Raw genomic sequence first — 19036 nt, forward strand, 5'->3', positions numbered from 1 at the left:
AGCAGGGAGAGCAACGCCTTTCTTGGTTCACCAGTATCCTAAAATTGATTGTGGAAAAAGTAATTCGGTTGAAAATGAGTTCTACTGATGCTGGATTTTTGTCTTCTCAGTATTGAATAACCTGTCTGAGATGTCTGAATGCTGATGAGAAAATTACAGACTTTTGGTAAGGCAGAAACATCCTGACTTCCCCCAGGAGCTCTGTATGTATGAGGAGACAGAAGGGACAAACCAGAGAAATGCAGGAAAGGCTTACGCCTCCAGAAAAGATGTCCCTGGTTACTGCCTCCATCTTCCCCAAAGCCCCTGCGTTTTCTCCCAGGGAGCAGATGAGATCCTAAGCAACACCGACACAGGACACACTCAAGTGTAGAAAGGAGGTGCCCTCTCTGCAGCCTGGACATGCTGCTCCAAGGGGATCACCCACGAAAGACCTTCCTTGTTAGGACAGACACACTTGGTGTGTGGCTTTCTATCCCACCCATTTGACCTATGAAGGAAGAGCAAGCCTCAAAAAGACATCTTACAGAAGGTCCATGAGAGTCTGGGCTTTCTCAGGGAGGGGCTTTCTGCATTTAGTCTTAGAATTAAAACACAGGACTGATGAGGTGAGTCAGCTGTTAGAACTACCTGGGAACTTCTGCCCTGGAACCCATGGAAGGGTGGACGGGGAGAACCAACTGGCCTCCAAATGCTCACTGTGACACGTGCTTGTGCGCACGCACGCACACACACACACACACACACACACACACACAACAACAACAACAACAACAACAACAACAATAATAAATATTAAAAAAAAGAAAGACTTAAATGTTAGGTTAATTAGCAAGGGCTTAAGACCTTACATGTGAATGATGACCACACACAGTGCGGAGGGAGTTCAGGTCATCTACTAGTAAAGGAAATGTCTACTTTAGACCACACTTAATCGGCATCCACAGTAATCAGAGACCTGAAATCTCTTCCTCCATGTTCAGCTCTTCCTCCATTTCTCCAGGGCCATGACCACAGGATTATGTAAGATGTGGCTATCCGAGTCACGATCACAATTTAAACAGGAAGAGCTGGGAAGGGCCACAAAACACCCCCCCCCTTTGTTTACAGTAATGGTTACCAAACATTTACTATACAGTAACCAGAGAAAACAGTATCTCCGATATGTGGTACACATGATGGGAGAGACTCCCACAGTGCAGCTGCCCAGTGCTGTCACCTGCAGGACTTCAGAAGGCCCCACAGGCTGGCAAGCACTGCAGAGTCCCAAGAGGAAGTTCCACTAGTGGGATGTGAACATGCCCACCTTATCAGGAAGTAGGGCATGGCTGCCTGCAGATGGGAGGCAGTTCGAGGCAGGAGCAGGAAATCACCAGTGACAGGAACTGACTTTCAGAGATGATTATGTCATTGTCCTGACGATAGTGATGGCTTCACAGGCACTCTGGAATGTGTGCGTGTGTGTGCATACGTGTGTGTCTGTGCATATGCATGTATGTGTTGTTGTGTATCTGTGCTTGTGTGTGTGTATACACTCATATATACATACTTTCTCAGATCCTATACTTTAAATGTGGGTGGTACTTTGCCAATGACATCACGACTGACATGTAAGCCAGCACTCACATCAATGAGTTTTGCTGATTAGAAAATTGGAATAAGAGCCAGGTGGTGGTGGCACACGCCTAGAATCCCAGCACTTGGGTGGCAGAGGCAGGCAGATTTCTGAGTACAAGGCTAGCCTGGTCTACAGAGTGAGTTCCAGGACAGCCAGGGCTACACAGAGAAACCTGTCTCGATAAAAAGAAAGAAAAAGAAAATTGGAATAAGAAATTCCTGCCAGGGAATATAAACCAGAGGAGAAGAAATGAGCCATGCGTGAGTAACCCCTCCTTGAGTGATAGTCACAACCCTCACTAAGACCACAAGGACACTGTGTGTCTGGACAGGGATCAGTGTGCCCACCAAAGGTCCCCAGAACAGGATGGACTCACCTTACTCAGAGACCCGAGGGGTTAATTTAATTTTGTTACTAGCTAATGTAACCTTCAGCTCCATGCTGCTCCTGTAGGAGACAGTGGCAGCTAAATATGTTTAATCAAGTCAACAGCATCAGATAACTGGGTCTCTCCCTATCCCCAATTTCCTCTAGAACGTCCCCCACTGGGAAGTCCTATGAACATCTCCTGCGTGGGTGTTGCTTAGGATCTCATCTGCTCCCTGGGAGAAACCGGAGGGACTTTGGGGAAGATGGAGGGAGGCATGGAAGACCATAAGCTCTGGAAGATCAGAACTCCACCTGCCACACAGCGTCAGGGATTCATCCTGACCCACAAGATAGGCAGCAGCAGCATAGAGGGGCAGCTTTAAGCAGCTTGAGGATGGGGCTTACCTTGAATTGGTCAACCTTCTCAAGCTTTTCCAAGTCAGGGACCAGTCTTACTCCATCTTCCAGAGTTTTAAGGAACTCAACTTGAAACTCCACCATTTCGGTTAAATTTCCAAAGAGTACATCAAGCTAGAAAATGAAAAAGAATTTAATCTACCCCATATTACATGAGGGTTCACCAACTTTATTTGGGACTGACTGCATGATTTCTGGGTAGTAAAGAGTCTACTATTAGAGAATGGGGCAATCCGTCTTGTTCGAAGACTTAACAAGCTACATCTGGCCCTCCTATGACCCAATGGATTCAAGATGCGCCCCCAGGCCTCAGTGTCAGAGGGCTCCATCTCCCCTTCTTCACCAGCACGTCAATAGCAGTGTGCCCCTCACAAGATCAAGCCATACCTCATCCTGGGTGAGAAAAGTCTCCCTCTGGAGGGGCTTCAGGTATCTCTCCATGAGGCAGTTTAAGTCCTACAAGTCGGAAGGACACTTCATTAGCATATCTAAAAGTTGGCAAGGACTCTTAAATTCTTTAAACTCTTAAACTCACATTATACTCTGGTGGAGGGCAGACTAAACAGCTACATCAAAATGGACATGACTGTGTCCCAATACAACTTTATTTGCAAAAACAGGCAGCAAGGTTGAGTATGGCATGCGGGTCACAATATGCTAGACTTACAATATTTAACTTTGTTTAGAGTAAAACAGAAGCAGTTAAAAAAGGATCGCCAGTCCTGGTTGTACAGGCCTGCGATCCTAGTATATGAGAGGCTGCAACAGAAATATTTTCAATTCAGGGCCAGTTGGGACTCCAGAGTGAAACCTTGTCTTAGAAAATCAAAAAGCAACCAGATCACACTGCTGTAGGCTAGGGTCGGAACAGAACATTAATAACACACAGGAAACAGATGTGACCCTTCCACCTACACTCACAATATGCTATGAAAAAAGACCTAAATCAGACCATCTTCATGAGTGTTCAGAAACTTTATGACTGGTTACAAAGTTTTCTTACCTATTCTCACCCATTAGAATCCTCCATTTTAAAAGAAACTAAATTCAGTTTGTATGCATGTGTATTTGTATGTATGTAGTGCACCTGTGTATGGTTGTGTGCGCGCGTGTTACATACTCAGGTGTGTGTGTGTGTGTGTGTGTGTGTGTGCTCCTGGGACCTGCCTTTCTCTGTCCCTAGGAGTCATTACAGACATGTACAGCTGTGTGGGTGCTGGGGACTTGAACTCATGTCCTCATGCTTGCACAGCAAGTGTTCATACCCACTGAGCCATCTTACCAGGCCCTAAATTCAGATATAGTAGTAGTTTATAATACAATTAGAAAAGTCAGAAAGATGATTCAATATTCATCATCAATCATATAAACATATAAAATAACAACTAATAATCAATGTTAATCAATATTCCAGTTCTGTAAAAGAAATCAAGATCTCCGCATCCATAATTGGACTTTGGTATAGGTTTACAGCCAGGCAGTGATCCACTTCACTCTTTCCTGAAGAGAAGGTAGGTGAGGCCTTTGAGGCTGGGGGATTGGGGGCCTTAGAGGTTGGAGAGGCTGGGGGGCTGGGGGGGTTTGGAAGCTGGGAAGGCTGGGGGACCCAGGAGGCACACGTACTTTCACATAGGTGCGTTCAGTCTCCAGCAGCTCACAGATCACCTTGCGCAGTTTATCTGCATCCGACAGCTGTCGCGTGGTTGCCAGCTGAGGGCTTGTGGCATCCTGAGGGGACGGGCTCGAGTCAGAGGGGCTCATCTCGTGCAGACTCCGGCAAAATGCTGCGACCTGTTCTGTGCTCTGTGGGGCACGGTAGATAGTGTCACCTCTCAGCAGGGAGCGGCAAGGAAACATCACCTGTATTTTACCTCTCCTGTTCCCCAAACCAAGGCACACCTCAGGTCCTTGAGTGATGACATCTACACCAGCGAATGCTAGTGAGTGAGTGCTCACTGACCATCAGGCACACTAGCCTGAGGTATTTAATACTCACTCACAGGGTGCGAGAAGGGCTACAACTCCCAGTGACCAACTGAAACAAAGGAGGCCCAGAGAGGTAAAGTAACTCATTCAAGGTGACACAGCTAAGAAGCGGTGGACCTGGAATTTGAACTACCTAAGCATATCTCAGAGCTTGTGATTTTGAGGAGTACTGGGGTGGGAGGGAGGGGAGAGTGTATCGAGAAATGCTACCAGGAAAACCAAGCCTCGGAATCAAGTGCTCTGACACCAAGCTCCAGCCCCAGCCCAAAGCCTGTTTTGAACTGCTCAATGAGAAATTGACAAAGGAGAAGACAGAGGCACGGGGTTAATGCTGCCCAACACAAAGAACAAGGCTTCTTATTCAGTCCCGAGGCTGGTCCATACACTGTCCACTTATATAGCCTATTGGAAGACAATGTCTATCTGTAGCTACTAAAAACTCCCACGTGTAGACAGATGACTGTGGTTTTGTGAGTTCTGCTGTTTCCAGCGTCTCCACGATCCTTTGAGCAGAAGGCGAATGAATGACCCTGAAACAGGCCACTGTGGACCTTAGGACAAGATGGAGCGGAAGGCTGCAGTGATTGCCCAAGATATCCTTCTTCAACTCAAGTTCAGGCTTCTCCAGTTCCAGCCTACAGAGTGATGCCAACCGCTGTCTGAAGCGGAAGACAATGAGAACCAGACTGGGCTCAGCAGCTTACCCCACTGAAGCCCTGGCTCTCCTGACCAGCTCATGACACAGCTCAGATCCTCTAAGTCGGGACCTGAGGTGGGATAGGAAGAACCTTGGAATGGTCTCACTATATAGCCCTTGCTCCCCTGGAGCTCACTATGTAAACCAAGATGGCCTTGAACTCACAGACATCCAAGCCTGTCTGTTTTCTTAGTGCAGAGGTTAAAGGTCTGGTGGAACTGACTGCCCAGGCACTGTTTTGGAGCAAGGAACCTGATTTGTCTGTCAAATGCACGTCAGTCGTGTTGGGTGGATACTTTCTACCTTACCTTTCTCTTCACTCCCCCTATTGTCTATTTCAATCCTAAGCATGAAAGTGTGTTTTCCCAGAGATTGATGGTGCGGATAAAGAATTATTCCTTTATCATCTAGGAAGAACATTCCTTTCCTCAAACAAGTAAGGCAGGAATGCTAAGACCTGGTATATTCTGCGAGGCAGGACTTAGATGCAGTGAAGGGTCATTTGCATATGCAAAGGAGAACACAGAGTTACTCAGAACCTCCAGAAAGATTCATAAGGGGCAGCACAGGACAGAAAATCCCAGAGCCTGGACTGTGCTTCGCACAGCTCGCATTTCAAGTCTCTTATAATTGCCATGGCTTATTTATGGCTACTGCTAACTCCGCTAACTGCCAGAAAGAGCATGTCGCCTGTCACAGGTACTCTTCAGTATCCTCCAGGGAACCATGGGGTTTAGACATATAACAACCCTTAGGTGATGGAAAGCTCACCCAAATGGGCTGCACTGTATGCTCTGTGAGTTTTATCTCAATAAGGTTGCTAAAAAGGAAAAGACTACCTATTTTCCACCAAAGCCTCTTTATGCAGAAACAATGGAATTAGTTATGATATGACTTGGGACCATCTTGATATAGTCAAATTGGCCTTTGTCATAAAAATAGAAACAAGGGGAACAAACACATCTTAACATGATGTCCACGTCCCCTTTTAATGATCTAACGGTAATTAAGACAGGCAACATTTTATAGTGCAGTTTTGAGGGGGTAAAAATTGTGCCCTTCAGGAGAAAATCTCATGTGCAGAAGAAAACGATAAAAGCTGGGGGAGTGCCGAGCCCCCATCCTACCACAAGTTTCCCTGGGTTGTTCTGGTTTGCCACCTGGCCAAGGCAACTAACAAACAAGGGTGCCCATGGCACCTCCGTTTACACCATGTGTCTGTACAATTCCATCTGTGAGCACAGCTGGCTGCCCTTCACACACAGTTCCCATGACAAACGCACCCAGCACCAAATTCCAATTATCAGTAAAATACCCTTTCCTGTACTTTTAGCGCTGAGACGATTACCCAGGCGACTCTGTATCACTCCACACAGATCCCTCAACTGAGCAAAAGCCAACACCATAAGAGGTTCTGACATACACCAGAAGCAGGGCATCCCAAAAGACATGAGCCATCACACTGGGAGTGCCACTGCACTTGGGTTAAAGAAAGGTGGGGGATAGGGTTTCTAAGGCTTTGATTCCTCCCTGGTATCATAAATACCCAATGATACCCATTTCCCAGAGAGTGGACATGGGAGCTGCCTTGCTGTCTGTGAAGTGGCACCTCAGTCTTGCCACTCTGGTTCCCCACACCCAGAGGCCTCCGTGGACATTTTCCCTAAGCAACCTGGCTCTTCTCCTTTCTCGTGTGTGTGTGTGTGTGTGTGTGTGTGCACTTATATATGTGTGTATACACATATACATATGTAAAGTGTGATCATACACACATATTTGTCTATATACTCATAAAATTTGTCTTGACTCTTTCAGGGAACACCCTGCTTGCAAAATCTTTATCAAAGTGCATTATATTTTAAGCTCTTATGTTTTGTAGGCAATGTCTCTGTCTATTAGTTGTCATTCATCTCTTAATGTGTTTAATGTAACATTAAAGTTCATCAACAGCATGGATGCATAAGAAGAAAGCCAGTCGATGCAGGAACATGCACCGTGCACCCATCCATGGCTTTGGGCATCTGCTGAGAGTCTCAAGATGTAGCTAGCCCCTAAAGATAAAGAGAGGCTGCCCTCACTCCCTTGGAGGACCCTGAAAGCTCCATGGGATGCTCTTCCTCAGTCCCTTGGAGGACCCTGAAAGCTCCATGGGATGCTCTTCCTCATCCTTTGGAGGACCCTGAAAGCTCCATGGGATGCTCTTCCTCATCCCTTGGAGGACCCTGAAAGCTCCATGGGATGCCCTTCCTCATCCCTTGGAGGACCCTGAAAGCTCCAAGGGATTCCCTTCAGAGGGCTCAGCCTCAACCACTCCTTCCTCACTAAGGCCATGAGTGGTCTCTGAAACTCAACGGGGTCCCCTCATACCACTCTACTCACTAACTTGAGGTACACGCTTCTGGCTACGTCCTAAGGAACTGACTTTAAATGGGTGCCTTTTTCTCCCATTGCTAATACATGTTACATGAAAATGCATACAGGTTTCATAGAATTAGTCATAATACATGGAGATATAATGAATAGAGTGTTTCTGTTTGGAGAGAATTTAAAGGATGCTATAAGGTTTGAGAATTTTGGTTAGTTAAAATATTACCTCCAAAATATCCTTTCACACAACTATGAAATACAGTGTTCCTTTGAGATATCTCTAAGCTATTGGTTTCACATATGTTGGCCAGTTAAATCTCCACTCCCTATATCTCCCTTCCACTGTGGCCAAACTTCTAATGCACAAGTTCAGTATGGACCCTGTGCGTGTCACCTGCGATGGTGTAGCATGGAGACAGGAAGACCTGCCCATTCCACTGCTGGCTATCAGGTGGCTATGAGTCATGCACACAAAAGCACTGTATACATACACGCACACACACACACACCCAGCCAGGCAGCCTGGGTGGGAAGTTCCCAACATGCTCCCCCTGAGAGCAGCCCTGGCTCAAGGGGAAAAAGTACTTCCAACAGGGAGCACAAGGCTCTCTCCACTTGAGGACTGTCACCAGTCACCCTAGAAACCAAAGAGCAGTGCTCACAGGCACTGGAGAGTTTTAAACTGTTGAAGAGGGCAGAGGTGCCCGTCCCCAGACAAAACCAAGAATCAGCCAAGCATAAGAAGGCAAGACAACAAAGGAGGACAAGCCACTTTACCAAGGCCCTCCCTGTTTATAACAACCCCTACCCCCTCACCCCATTCAAGATGAAAGGAAAGAACAGAAGAGGCGACAGACAGACAGACAGACAGATTCCTGAGGACAGACACACTATCAACTGCAGCCACCCAGCTGCTTAAGCCTTCCTGTTATGCAACCACATGAGCAACTTCTGAAACTGCTCTAACTCTGACCGATTTAACACTTCCCACGGATTTAAAAGGAGCGAGAGTGGCCTCAAATCTTACAGCCTTTATTTAAGCTTTTCTTTTTTCTTTCTTTCTTTTCTTTTTGGAGGAATGGTGAAGCAAAAAAAAAAAATTCACAATTTTAGAGGGTGTTACAGTCATTCACAGTTCCTATAATCCTTTACCTGCTTTGGGGGTGGCTTCTAACAAATTTCAAACAAGGCCCCAGACTGTCAAAGTTTGTTTCATTTGACAGGCTCGGATGTCAGCTCTGGCAGATGTCAGGAGGCCTGGTGCTTTTGTGAAGCTGTTCCTTGCCAGGAGCCCAGTATGCATTTCTTTTCCAAGCATTACCGTTTACTGCTGGAGCTGATCTACTGAAGTAGGTCAGCTAATGTTAAACTGTCCTTACCCACTGCAAGTCAGCATAAAGAAGACTCAAAGCACCCGAAGGGGCAAAACATAGCCCCAGCTGCTTGCTAAACACTGCTCTCCCAGTCCCTAGTCAGAGGTGGGCTGGGGGGGTCAGAGCATGTCAGTCACAAAATACGTTCAAAATCTCAATAGCCAAAAGAAAAGGGGAAAACATCAGTAATAGTTAGGAAGATAAAAAATGAATTGAAAAGCCACAGCCTTCTACCGCCTAAATCTAAAGAAAAAAAGATAAGTATAAAGACCCAATACAAATTCAACTGCATGCAAACTACTGACGGACCCCATCCTACAAAACCCTCTGCAATATATGTTCTCTGTTAACAAGGGTTATCCTGAGGGGAAAGGGGATGAAATGCAGAGCCATGGGACAAGCATAAGTGTCACTAATGGAGCCTGGAAGCAAGTCTTCCCCAAAGCAGCGCACGGGTGCGCACGGGGTGGAAAGAAACAGCAAGGGGCTCGCTCACCAGATGAAGTGTGCGGTAGATGGAGTCGCCAGCCCTGTCGTTCTCGACCCTGGGCTTGCGCTTGATCTTCCACAGTGAAGACATCCTCAGGGATAGAGTCTCATGGTAATTCCTCCTAGCACCTTGTGTGTGCGCGTTCAGAAAGGAAGCCGAAGTTTCTTAAAATACTCCGAAAGCCCCTGCCGCTTCCCAGCTTTCAGAGAGCGCTCTCTCACCAGGATATCCCATGCTGGCTCTCCCGAGAAGACCTGAGACCACATCTCAATGCAGAACTCGAGGTGGCCCCAACCCCCAGAGTGGCATCTGCTTTCCCACTCCAGCTCCCGGAGGCTGTCAAAGGCTACATCTTGGATAAGAACTCATGCTTTGATTTTACCTGGCTCAACAACAAAAGTTCCAGAAGGAGGCAAAGCAGGCAAGAAAACAAAGCCCAGCGTGCTTCCCCAGATGTGGGTGGCTCTGCTCTGCAGCCAGTGGGATCAGCTGATTGGCTAGCATCTCGAATGGCACAGGAATATTAAAAGTGCCCAGCCTGAACAACTTCACGGCTCCCCACCACACAAACCAGGTCTTTCAATGGGGTGCGGCCCTGCAGCATTTTACACTTAATTACAAAAGCCGATGCTTCCCAGGCGATTACAACAAGTGTGAACAGGGGGAGAGAAGTGGTAGTGAATGGATAGTCAGAGAAAATGATTCTAATACATTTTCTAGCTGGAAAATTCAGAAAAGTCAGAGCCGCCAGGAACGCAGGAAGCTGGGCTCTTCTGACCTCGGTTAATTAGCATTTCAAAAATTCCACAAGCAGGAGTTTTCAAGGAGAAGCTGGAAAGGGAAGTAAGTCAGGGGTGAGGGGACCTGAGGCAGTCACCATGCCACCAGAGGAAGGAGGAGGCAGTGACAAAGAGAGAGGTGACTAGATTCCCCTGCCTTGTGACAACCCCACCCATCCGTGTGACAGTCCCGAATCACCTCCAGAGAACAAGCTCACAATTACCCACTTGCTCAGCTCCAAGAGGCCAGGCACGGCTAAAATGCATTTAAGAGACAGAGAACATCAACAGCTTCTCCCCTCCCTCCCGCTCATTTGGAAGAAACCGCAAAAATGAAAATAAAAAACAAGAAGACACCTGGGGTATCCGGCTTCATGTTTCCTCGGTTTCCCACCAGAATAAAAACTGGTAACACAGCAGGCCATGGTGGCACACACCTTTAATCCCAGAAGGCTGGCTGATCTCTATGAGTTTGAGGCCAGTGTGGTTATGTCAACATCATGAGCTCTAGGCGGGCCAGAGCTATACAGTGAGACCCTGTCTTTTAAAAACGGAACAAGAAGGAAAAATAATGTATTCATTATTCTGGGGGCAGGCGTGATAGGGTGCAGGGCATGCTGTGGTCTATGTGTGGAGGTTAGAAGACAATTTGCAGGAGTCAGATAGCCCCTTCCATCATGTGGGTCCCAGGGATGGGAATCAGGTAGCCAAGTTTGGGGACAGGTTCCTTAACTTGCTAAGCCATGCCACCACCCAGTTTCTATTTACTAGATATGACTCTCCACTTGATGAATGCGTGTGCATTCAGATGAGGTTCAATCTTCCCTTCCAGGTTATAGCAGCATACAAGTTCAAAATGAATGAATTCACACACCAATACAATCGATGCAACCAAAGCGTTTAACCTTAATCAGGAGGCACTTTAAGAAGATTAAGCATTAGGAAAACGGTTAAATGGTTCATGGCTGTGTATCTAATTGGCCTCTAGCACAACTAATAAATTAGTTCCCTCTTTCATGAAGCCTGGTATTTAATGACAGTACAAAACAATCTGGCTGAAGGCAATTTAAAAGGAAGAGGATCAATAACACAAGGCCTGGAGAAAGACGGTTTCCTTATTTACTTATTTGTTTGTTTATTTATTTATTGCTTTCAATACCACAGAACTGCATGTGTTTCTCTCCTCTGTAAAATAGGATTCAATGGCATCTTTTCCAGGAGCTTTATGAAGATGAGTTTAAGTGAAATGGTAACTGATATATCCAAAAGATAAAATTAGTGTGACTCTATTATTAATAGACAGTGGAACCCGTTCACCAAGATCTGCCAGTATGATTTGGAATTTCTGCTTTCAAATCTCTTAAATGAGAAGCTTAACCTACCAGCAGGTACTAACAGGAGCTCAGTGGAGGAAGCTCTTGTCTTCCTCAGGGTTTTCTTGCTGGGATAAACACCATGCAAAGCAACTTGGAGATGAAAGGGTTTATTTGTCTTATATTTTTGAGTCACACAGTCTATCACTGAGGGAAGTCGGGAGCTGAAGCAGAGGCCACAGAGGAAGCTTCTGATCAGTATTCTCCATGACTTCCTCAACCTGCTTTCTTATAAAACCTAGGAGCACCTGCAGAGCGGTGAAACCACCCATCCCCAGGGAGTTGGGCCTGCATTAATCATTAATCAAGAAAATGGCACATGCTGGGCAGTAGTGGCGCATGCCTTTAATTCCAGCACTTGGGAGGCAGAGGCAGATGGATTTCTGAGCCTGGTCTATACAGAGTGAGTTCCAGGACTGCCAGGGCTACACAGAGAAACCCTGTCTTGAAAAAACAAAAACAAAAACAAAAAAAACCCCACAAAACAAAACGAATAAACAAACAAACAAAAACAAAAGAAAATGGCACAAAAGCTTGTCTGCAGGCCAATCTGATGGGGCTTTCCAGATGACCTGAACCTATGTCAAACTGACAAAAACAAAAATATGAAACAAACAACAACAAGAAGATAGCAGAGGAGCAGAGAGATCAGTTTCCACTGTCCAGGTTTAACAGTGCACAACTACTTGTAACTCCAGCTGATCCAACACCCTCTCTGGCCGCTAATATTTGTTTATTTAAGTTGTTAAGTGACTTGTTAAGTGTTAAGGAACAGACTAAGCAGTTGGAGAGATCAACAGTGTCTGAAAAGGTGATTGTCCTTATTAGCCCCAATTCTTTGTTTTTAAAGATTCATTTATTTATTTTATGTATATGAGTACACTGTTGCTGTTTTCAGACACACCAGAAGAGGGCATTGGATTCCCATTACAGAGCCACCATGTGGTTGCTGGGAATTGAACTCAGGACCTCTGGAAGAGCAGTCGGTGCTCTTAACCGCTGAGCCATCTCTCCAGCCCCCCAATTCTTAACCGTACTTTTAAGACGAGAGTCATGGGAGAAGGGACTGCCAGATTGGACTGGTCTTTGGGCAAGTCTGTGAGGCACTGTCTTGATTGTGAATGGATGCGGGAAGGTTTAGCCCACTGTGGGTGGTGCCATCCCTAGGCAGATTGTCCTAGACTGTAAGTTAGTAAGTCAAGCATGGTAGTTCAGCTTTTAATCCTAGCACTCAGGAGGTAGAGCCAAAGGGATGTCTATGAATTCAAGGCCAACCAGGTCTGAATAAGGAGACAGACACTGTCTTGAAAACCTCAGGGAGAGATGGGGAGGGAAGCATGGTTGAGCGTGAGCCCACCAGCAAACAGCCTTCTTCTGCATTTCTGCTTCAGGTTCCTGCCTTAACGTCTATCAACTGTGACCTGAAGCATAAGATGAAACAAACCTTTCCCTTTCCTTAAGTAGATAATGGTCAGGGTGCTTTACCACAGCAACAGAGAAGGAACTAATACAGGACTCGGTCTGAAAACTTGTCTTCTGGCCACAGGGACTGAGGAGCAAAGGGGCCACACACAGCACTCGACAAAATAGCGCAGAAGCACGCAGAGTCCTGGGCGGCAATCACACTGTTCCACACCAAAGCAGCAAAAGGGAAGGCTTGGCTCACCGTATTCGGCTGAAGAACAGTATAACTGGCTTAATAAAAAAATTGCTTCCTTTCCCTTTAACGTAAAAGAGTGCACCTTGAAGAAGAGCTGAGCGCAGATTGCTCAAATGCAGCTCGTTACAGAACCCCTAAGTGGCAGAAGGCACTCTGGACTCAATTATGCACATTTAGGACGATGCTTCATCCTCTACAAATGAAGAAGGAGGAAGGAAATGGGGTAAAATTATGGCATTAACGGGGAGCTCCAGCCGTGGCAGAAATTAAAGAAAGAGGCCTTCAATTCATTACAAGTGATTTCTGTCCTATATTCTCCCACATGGGTTTGTTACCGAGGTTGTAATTTGGATTTCATACCCAGCTACTTAGTAACATCTCAGAAGTAAAAACACTGTATCCAGGGAGAGGCCCTGAGTGCACACAGCTACAGAGGTGCCCTGTCAGCTGCGATCCTGCAGGACATGGCGTGTGAAAATGGAAATCTCTCACCTTGCTGCTGTGATCTGTCTCATCAGAGGACTCCAAGTCCGGTCCTTCACCCTCGTCTGGAGCTGTCTCGGCACTGCTGCCCTGTTCACTGGAGAGACTGTGCCCTGTCATACAAGAGCAGAAGAAAGCAAGGAGTCACCATGAAGAGCCATGTCTGAGCCACTTTGGTGTGAGGTGGTACTGTGTATGTATACTGAGGAGTCTCAGAGTGTACATCGTGGTCTTCGCTCAATAAATAAAATTTGTATTATCACTGCTGTGGTACTTCATATACATCCTTATCCTTTATATGTTGGACAAATACAGTAATCGCTATGGACTAAATAGTTGTTCTCTACAATGCTTACAATGAAACTGCAATGCCAATGCCAATGGGGTGGTATTCGGAGGTGAGGGCTGAGGAGGTAGGGAAAATCGGACAGACTAGGTCATGAGGGCTGGTAATCTGGAGGAGGGTTCCTGGCATCGACAAGGGGCTTCCATACTCACACAGACACATGCTTATGCATGCCTGTACACACATGTAACTATACCCCTGCCTACACACATAAATTTATGCATGAAACACACACACATGGGGGGCGCAGGGGACAACAAAAGCAAACACTGCTGGATTCCTGCGGATCGGTTAAACATAGATTCCTAATCCTCAGACACGGATAGCCCTGAATGTTCCCAGTCAATGCTCAGGTCCACTGTCCACACCTGGATTCTTAGGCATCGACCCCTTCTCACACAGAAACTGAACATGCAGAGACTCCTATCTGAGACTCGCAACCCTAAATTCACAAGGCTCAGGACAACATGGGGAGAGTAGAAGGAGGCCAGGTAGGCCTCTTCCCTCAGACTATGATCACCTTCTGTCCTAGCTACTGCTCTATTGCTGTGAAGAGACACCATGACCAAGGCAACTTACCAAAGAAAGGCATTTAACTGGGGCTTGATTACAGCTTTAGAGAGCTGGCCCAGATCATCATGGTGGGAAAACACGGTGGAAACTGGGAACCAAACATTTAAATATATGAACCTACAGGACTCATTTTCATTCAACCACAGCGCCACCACGAGGTGTTTCTGGATTTCATTGCAGGGGCAGGGGACGGGAGTAACACCAACCCTCACTGGCATTACAGAATGTGCAGAGGTGGACCATGCTGAAGCAGGAAGCCACCGGCAGCCTTACAAGACACCAGAGGGCTAGCAATCTAATTCAGTGTGAAAGCTCTGACGTAGCATGTATTAGGCTGTGCACAGCCACAGCAAGCAAACAGACAAACACAGAACAAAACCCTGTGAGGGCAGAAGATGCCAAGGAGCACCGGAAATCCAGCTACCTGATACAAAATGTCAAACAACCAGGCTGAAATTATTAAAAAAAAAAAAAAAAAGAATTTCTAAAAATAAGAACTGTGGCCACAGAAATTAAACAGTTGAGGAATAAGATACAACTCAAAGTAAAAAAAGCAGATTGTTAAGTCCATCTGAAAGAAGTACCTTACTCTGGTAAATAAAACTTCATAGGCAGGGGCAGGAGAGATGGCTCAACGGTCAAGAGCACTGACTGCTCTTCCAAAGGTCCTGAGTTCAAATCCCAGCAACCACATGCTGGCTCATAACCATCCCTAATGAAATCTGACACCCTCTTCTGGGGTGTCTGAAGACAGCTACAGTATACTTGCATATAATAAATAAATAAATCTTAAAAAAAAAAAACTTCATAGGCACTGTAATTTCAGTGAAAAGACCAACTGAAAGTCTGTCCATAGGGCTGGAGTAATGGCTCAGTAGTCAAGAGCACTGGCCACTCTTCTGAAGGAAGCAGGTTCGATCCCTAGCACCCACATGACAGCTCACAACCGCCTCTAATTACAGCCCCAGGACACTGTATGCAATGTGGTAAACAGATACACACTTGGGAAAAACACCCCCAAACACAGAACAACAAATATAATAATCAAACAATCAAACAAACAAAGCACACACAAAAGTTTGGAGGTGTAGAGCTCAGTGGTAAAATCGTTGGCTAGCAACAGTGAGGCTCCAAATTCAGTCCCTGGAAACCAATAAAGAAACAAACAAATAAACAGCAGAATACAGAATACTCTCAAAACAGAGACTCAATAAGAACTTCTTAGAAACAGAGTGAGTGCATTTACCTCACTAAAAAAAAATTCTCTAGAAGATGTACTTCAGGGGAGAAAGAATAAACACATAATCCTAAAAAAATCTGGTAAGGAAGCAGAAATGATAAAATGAGGACACACAGGTAAGGCTTAGAATATAAAGCCCCACCTCCACTCCCAAGACATCTGGGTGTAAAAAACCTGGTGGAGATCCAATTAAACAAAGCTGAGGGTAATTAAGACTCAAAGGCTCTGCAGTAGTTTTACTCATCAAGACTGCAGTAGAAAACCTAACTTTGGTTTCTGCTAGGTTCAGAATCATGGCCAACTTCCAGAGGAGGGAGGGGGACATCAACTCACCGACAAAACCTCCAACCCAAAATTTGTCTTACCTACAAGAAGTGCAGGGATAAAGATGGAGCAAGGACTGAGGGAACTGTCCTAACTTGAGACCCATCCCATGTCAGAGAGTCAACCCCTGACACTATTAATGAAACTCTGCTATGCCTGCAGACAGGAGCCTCCCACAACTGTCCAGCAATAGTAGATAGAGGCAAATGCAGAGACACACAGGCCAACATCAGGTGGGGCCTCGGGAGTCTTGTGGAAGAGTGGGGGATAGAAGTGAGCAAGTCAGAATGTCAAGAACACCACAAGAAGATGCAGAGTCAAATAACCTGGGGCCGTGGGGGCTCACAAAGCCTGGGCCAGCAACCAGAGATCATGCAGAAGCTGGACCTAGGCCCCTCCACATTTGTAGTAGATGTGCAGCTTGGTCTTCATGTGGGTTCCCTAAGGAGTGAAGCTGGGGCTGTCTCAGTCCCTGCTCCCAGCCATCGGATCCCCTTCCCCCTACCTGGACTGCCTGGTTGAACCTCGGTGGGAAAGAACCTGCCTAGTCCTGCTGGGACTAGATGCTCCTTGAGTGATGGGGTACCCAAGGCAGGCTCCCCTTTTAAGGAGAAGAGGAGGGAGCAGTTGAGCGGAGGGATTTGTAAGGGTAGGAGTGGGAGGAGAAGAGGAAAGGGGGGAGTCTGTGATCAGGATGTAAAGTAAATAAAATAGGGAAAAAGAAAACAAAAAAGATTCACGTCCAAACTGTAAGAGCCAACAGGCAAAGAACAGGGACAGGTTACATAAGCTATAAACAGAATTTAAAAATGCAATTCAGGAAAGAGGAGGGAAAATAAGTAAGACAAATGAAATGAGATCATAGAGACAGAAATGAGATCACAGAAGCAGGTCAGAATACATGAATCTGCTAAGAAACATTACAGACAGTGTAAAGCAAAGCCCCAGGAGAACGATCCATACACGAAATGGACAGAACACACAGGGAAGGAGCATACATGGCAAGCACAGCCAAGTGCGCAGAACGCTCTATAAATGAGTAAATCCAACAGGCTCCGTTAGGATATGGAAGATACAACAAATGTTTATAACAGTCAAGCTTGATTCATGAGTGATTTCATAACCCTAGTCCCAAGAATTAGCCACTTGCAAAAGCAGCCATCCACGAAAGGATATCTACTTGCAGGCTGACCACACTGGAAACATCTTTCCTAGAATCATTTTTTTTTCTTTTAAATAAAAGTCCAATGACACCAAAGACAGTAAAGGAGAAGAAAAACAAGACTGAGGTACTTTCCCTGCCAGAGAAAAACCCAAGAATAACTGTAAGTTTTTACAGTAAGATAACACAAGTACAGAACAGACTGCTTAGAAGAGCCCCCGCCCCTGGATGGAAGTGTGGCACTCAGTGGACACCTGATAGCAGGCAGGAAAGGAGCAAACGTCTGACAAATATCGCGAGTGCCTTGATGGCCCATGTTGGAAGAAAAAACAGAGGAAAGAAAACACCGGATTCTACTCACCCGTTCACAGAAGGCCACCACCAGGTAGACACAAACAGAAACAGAAACAATCTAAGTTTTAAGTCTCTGCAGAAAATTCATGGGGTAAATACAACTCGTAAGAGAGAAGGCAAGGGCGCACAACACAGGTTTGAGGCCTGCAAACGTCACGAGCTCAGTCCTTTGTACCCTACCTGGAGCATAGCTGGGCTGGGTCAAGGCTCACTTTGACCAGTGGAAATAGTCTCCGTGAAAATATACACATTTCTAGCCAGGACCAACGTGACTGCACAGTTTCTGTTCTTGCCCACTGTGCAAACAAACTTCAAACCACAGTCTTGGGGATGATGGGCTTTGTGGAGAGGAGGCCCCCACTGGAGAGCCAATGTATGTGGGGCTCACGTAATGGAGACCCAACTATGTCACACAAGCAAGAGCAGGGTCAATCACACTGCCTCAGACAAGCCACGCGATTGACTCCAGAGGAACACAGCCGTCTCCAAGCCCCTGCCTGAGGCTGGCCCACACTGCAGGTTACAGAGGACTGAGGCTGGCTTACAGTGAGGCGCTCTGCAATACTAACCACTAACCGGTCAGGGCTGGGTGCTAATGACCAAAGAAAACAGAACAGAGGAAGTGACAATGGCCGGCTTCAGGAATGCTGAGGGGGTCCAAGCATCTCCTTCCCATATTCAGATCCTCCTCTGGAGACCCTCGGCTTAGCGGGCTTACACACATACACATTCACACACGCTCTCACAACTCTGGAGACCCTCGGCTTAGCGGGCTTACACACATACACATTCACACACGCTCTCACAACTCTGGAGACCCTCGGCTTAGCGGGCTTACACACATACACATTCACACACACTCTCACAACTCTGCAGCAGTTTTGTCTTTACTACAGAAGCCACTCCTCCAGACAACAGAGGCTGATGGAACTGTCTGTTCTCTCCTTTAGGGGGTTCTAACACCCACTCACCAGGAAACAGAGCCCTCGCAGGCACCTCTGTTAGAAACCAGCGAAAGGGCAGAAAGCAGGCCTCAGATGGACTGATGACTCCTCCAGGGCAAGGGACAGCTCCACCTGTATCCCAGCCCCTCCCAAGCCCCCCACCCTCCCCACAGAGGAATCTCCTCCCTCAGGAGAGTGAAGAAACCCGGAGCACCCTCAGGAAGAACCTGCTGGCTCAAAAGCCACTACAAGGGCTGGTGAGATGGCTCAGTGGTTAAGAGCACTGACTGCTACTGCTCTTCCAGAGGTCATGAGTTCAAATCCCAGCAACCACATGGTGGCTCACATCCACCCATAATGAGATCTGATGCCCTCTTCTGGCGCATCTGAAGTTGGCTACAGTGTACTTATTTATAATAATAAATAGATCTTTATTAAAAAAAAAAGCTACTACAAATAAAAGCCACCTCTGTGGACAGGT

General features: G+C 46.4%; 1 protein-coding gene across 10 annotated transcripts in view; it reads right to left on the reverse strand.

Annotated features, from left to right (window-relative positions):
* Tiam1 (TIAM Rac1 associated GEF 1) overlaps positions 1 to 19036 on the reverse strand; it is a 358057-nt gene that overhangs the window by 23695 nt on the left and 315326 nt on the right. For 9 of the 10 annotated variants that reach the window (XM_031364347.1, XM_031364348.1, XM_031364342.1 and 6 more), the window contains 4 exons: positions 13622 to 13725; positions 4028 to 4207; positions 2792 to 2860; positions 2393 to 2518 (listed from right to left, as the gene is read on the reverse strand). In XM_031364347.1, the coding sequence (XP_031220207.1) occupies positions 2393 to 2518; positions 2792 to 2860; positions 4028 to 4207; positions 13622 to 13725 (479 nt within the window). Of the gene's footprint in view, positions 1 to 2392; positions 2519 to 2791; positions 2861 to 4027; positions 4208 to 9323; positions 10012 to 13621; positions 13726 to 19036 lie in introns of those variants that run through there. The other variant, XM_031364351.1, reaches the window with a different exon arrangement.

This window comes from Mastomys coucha, unplaced genomic scaffold (assembly GCF_008632895.1).
Source record: "Mastomys coucha isolate ucsf_1 unplaced genomic scaffold, UCSF_Mcou_1 pScaffold12, whole genome shotgun sequence".
NCBI lineage: Eukaryota > Metazoa > Chordata > Mammalia > Rodentia > Muridae > Mastomys > Mastomys coucha.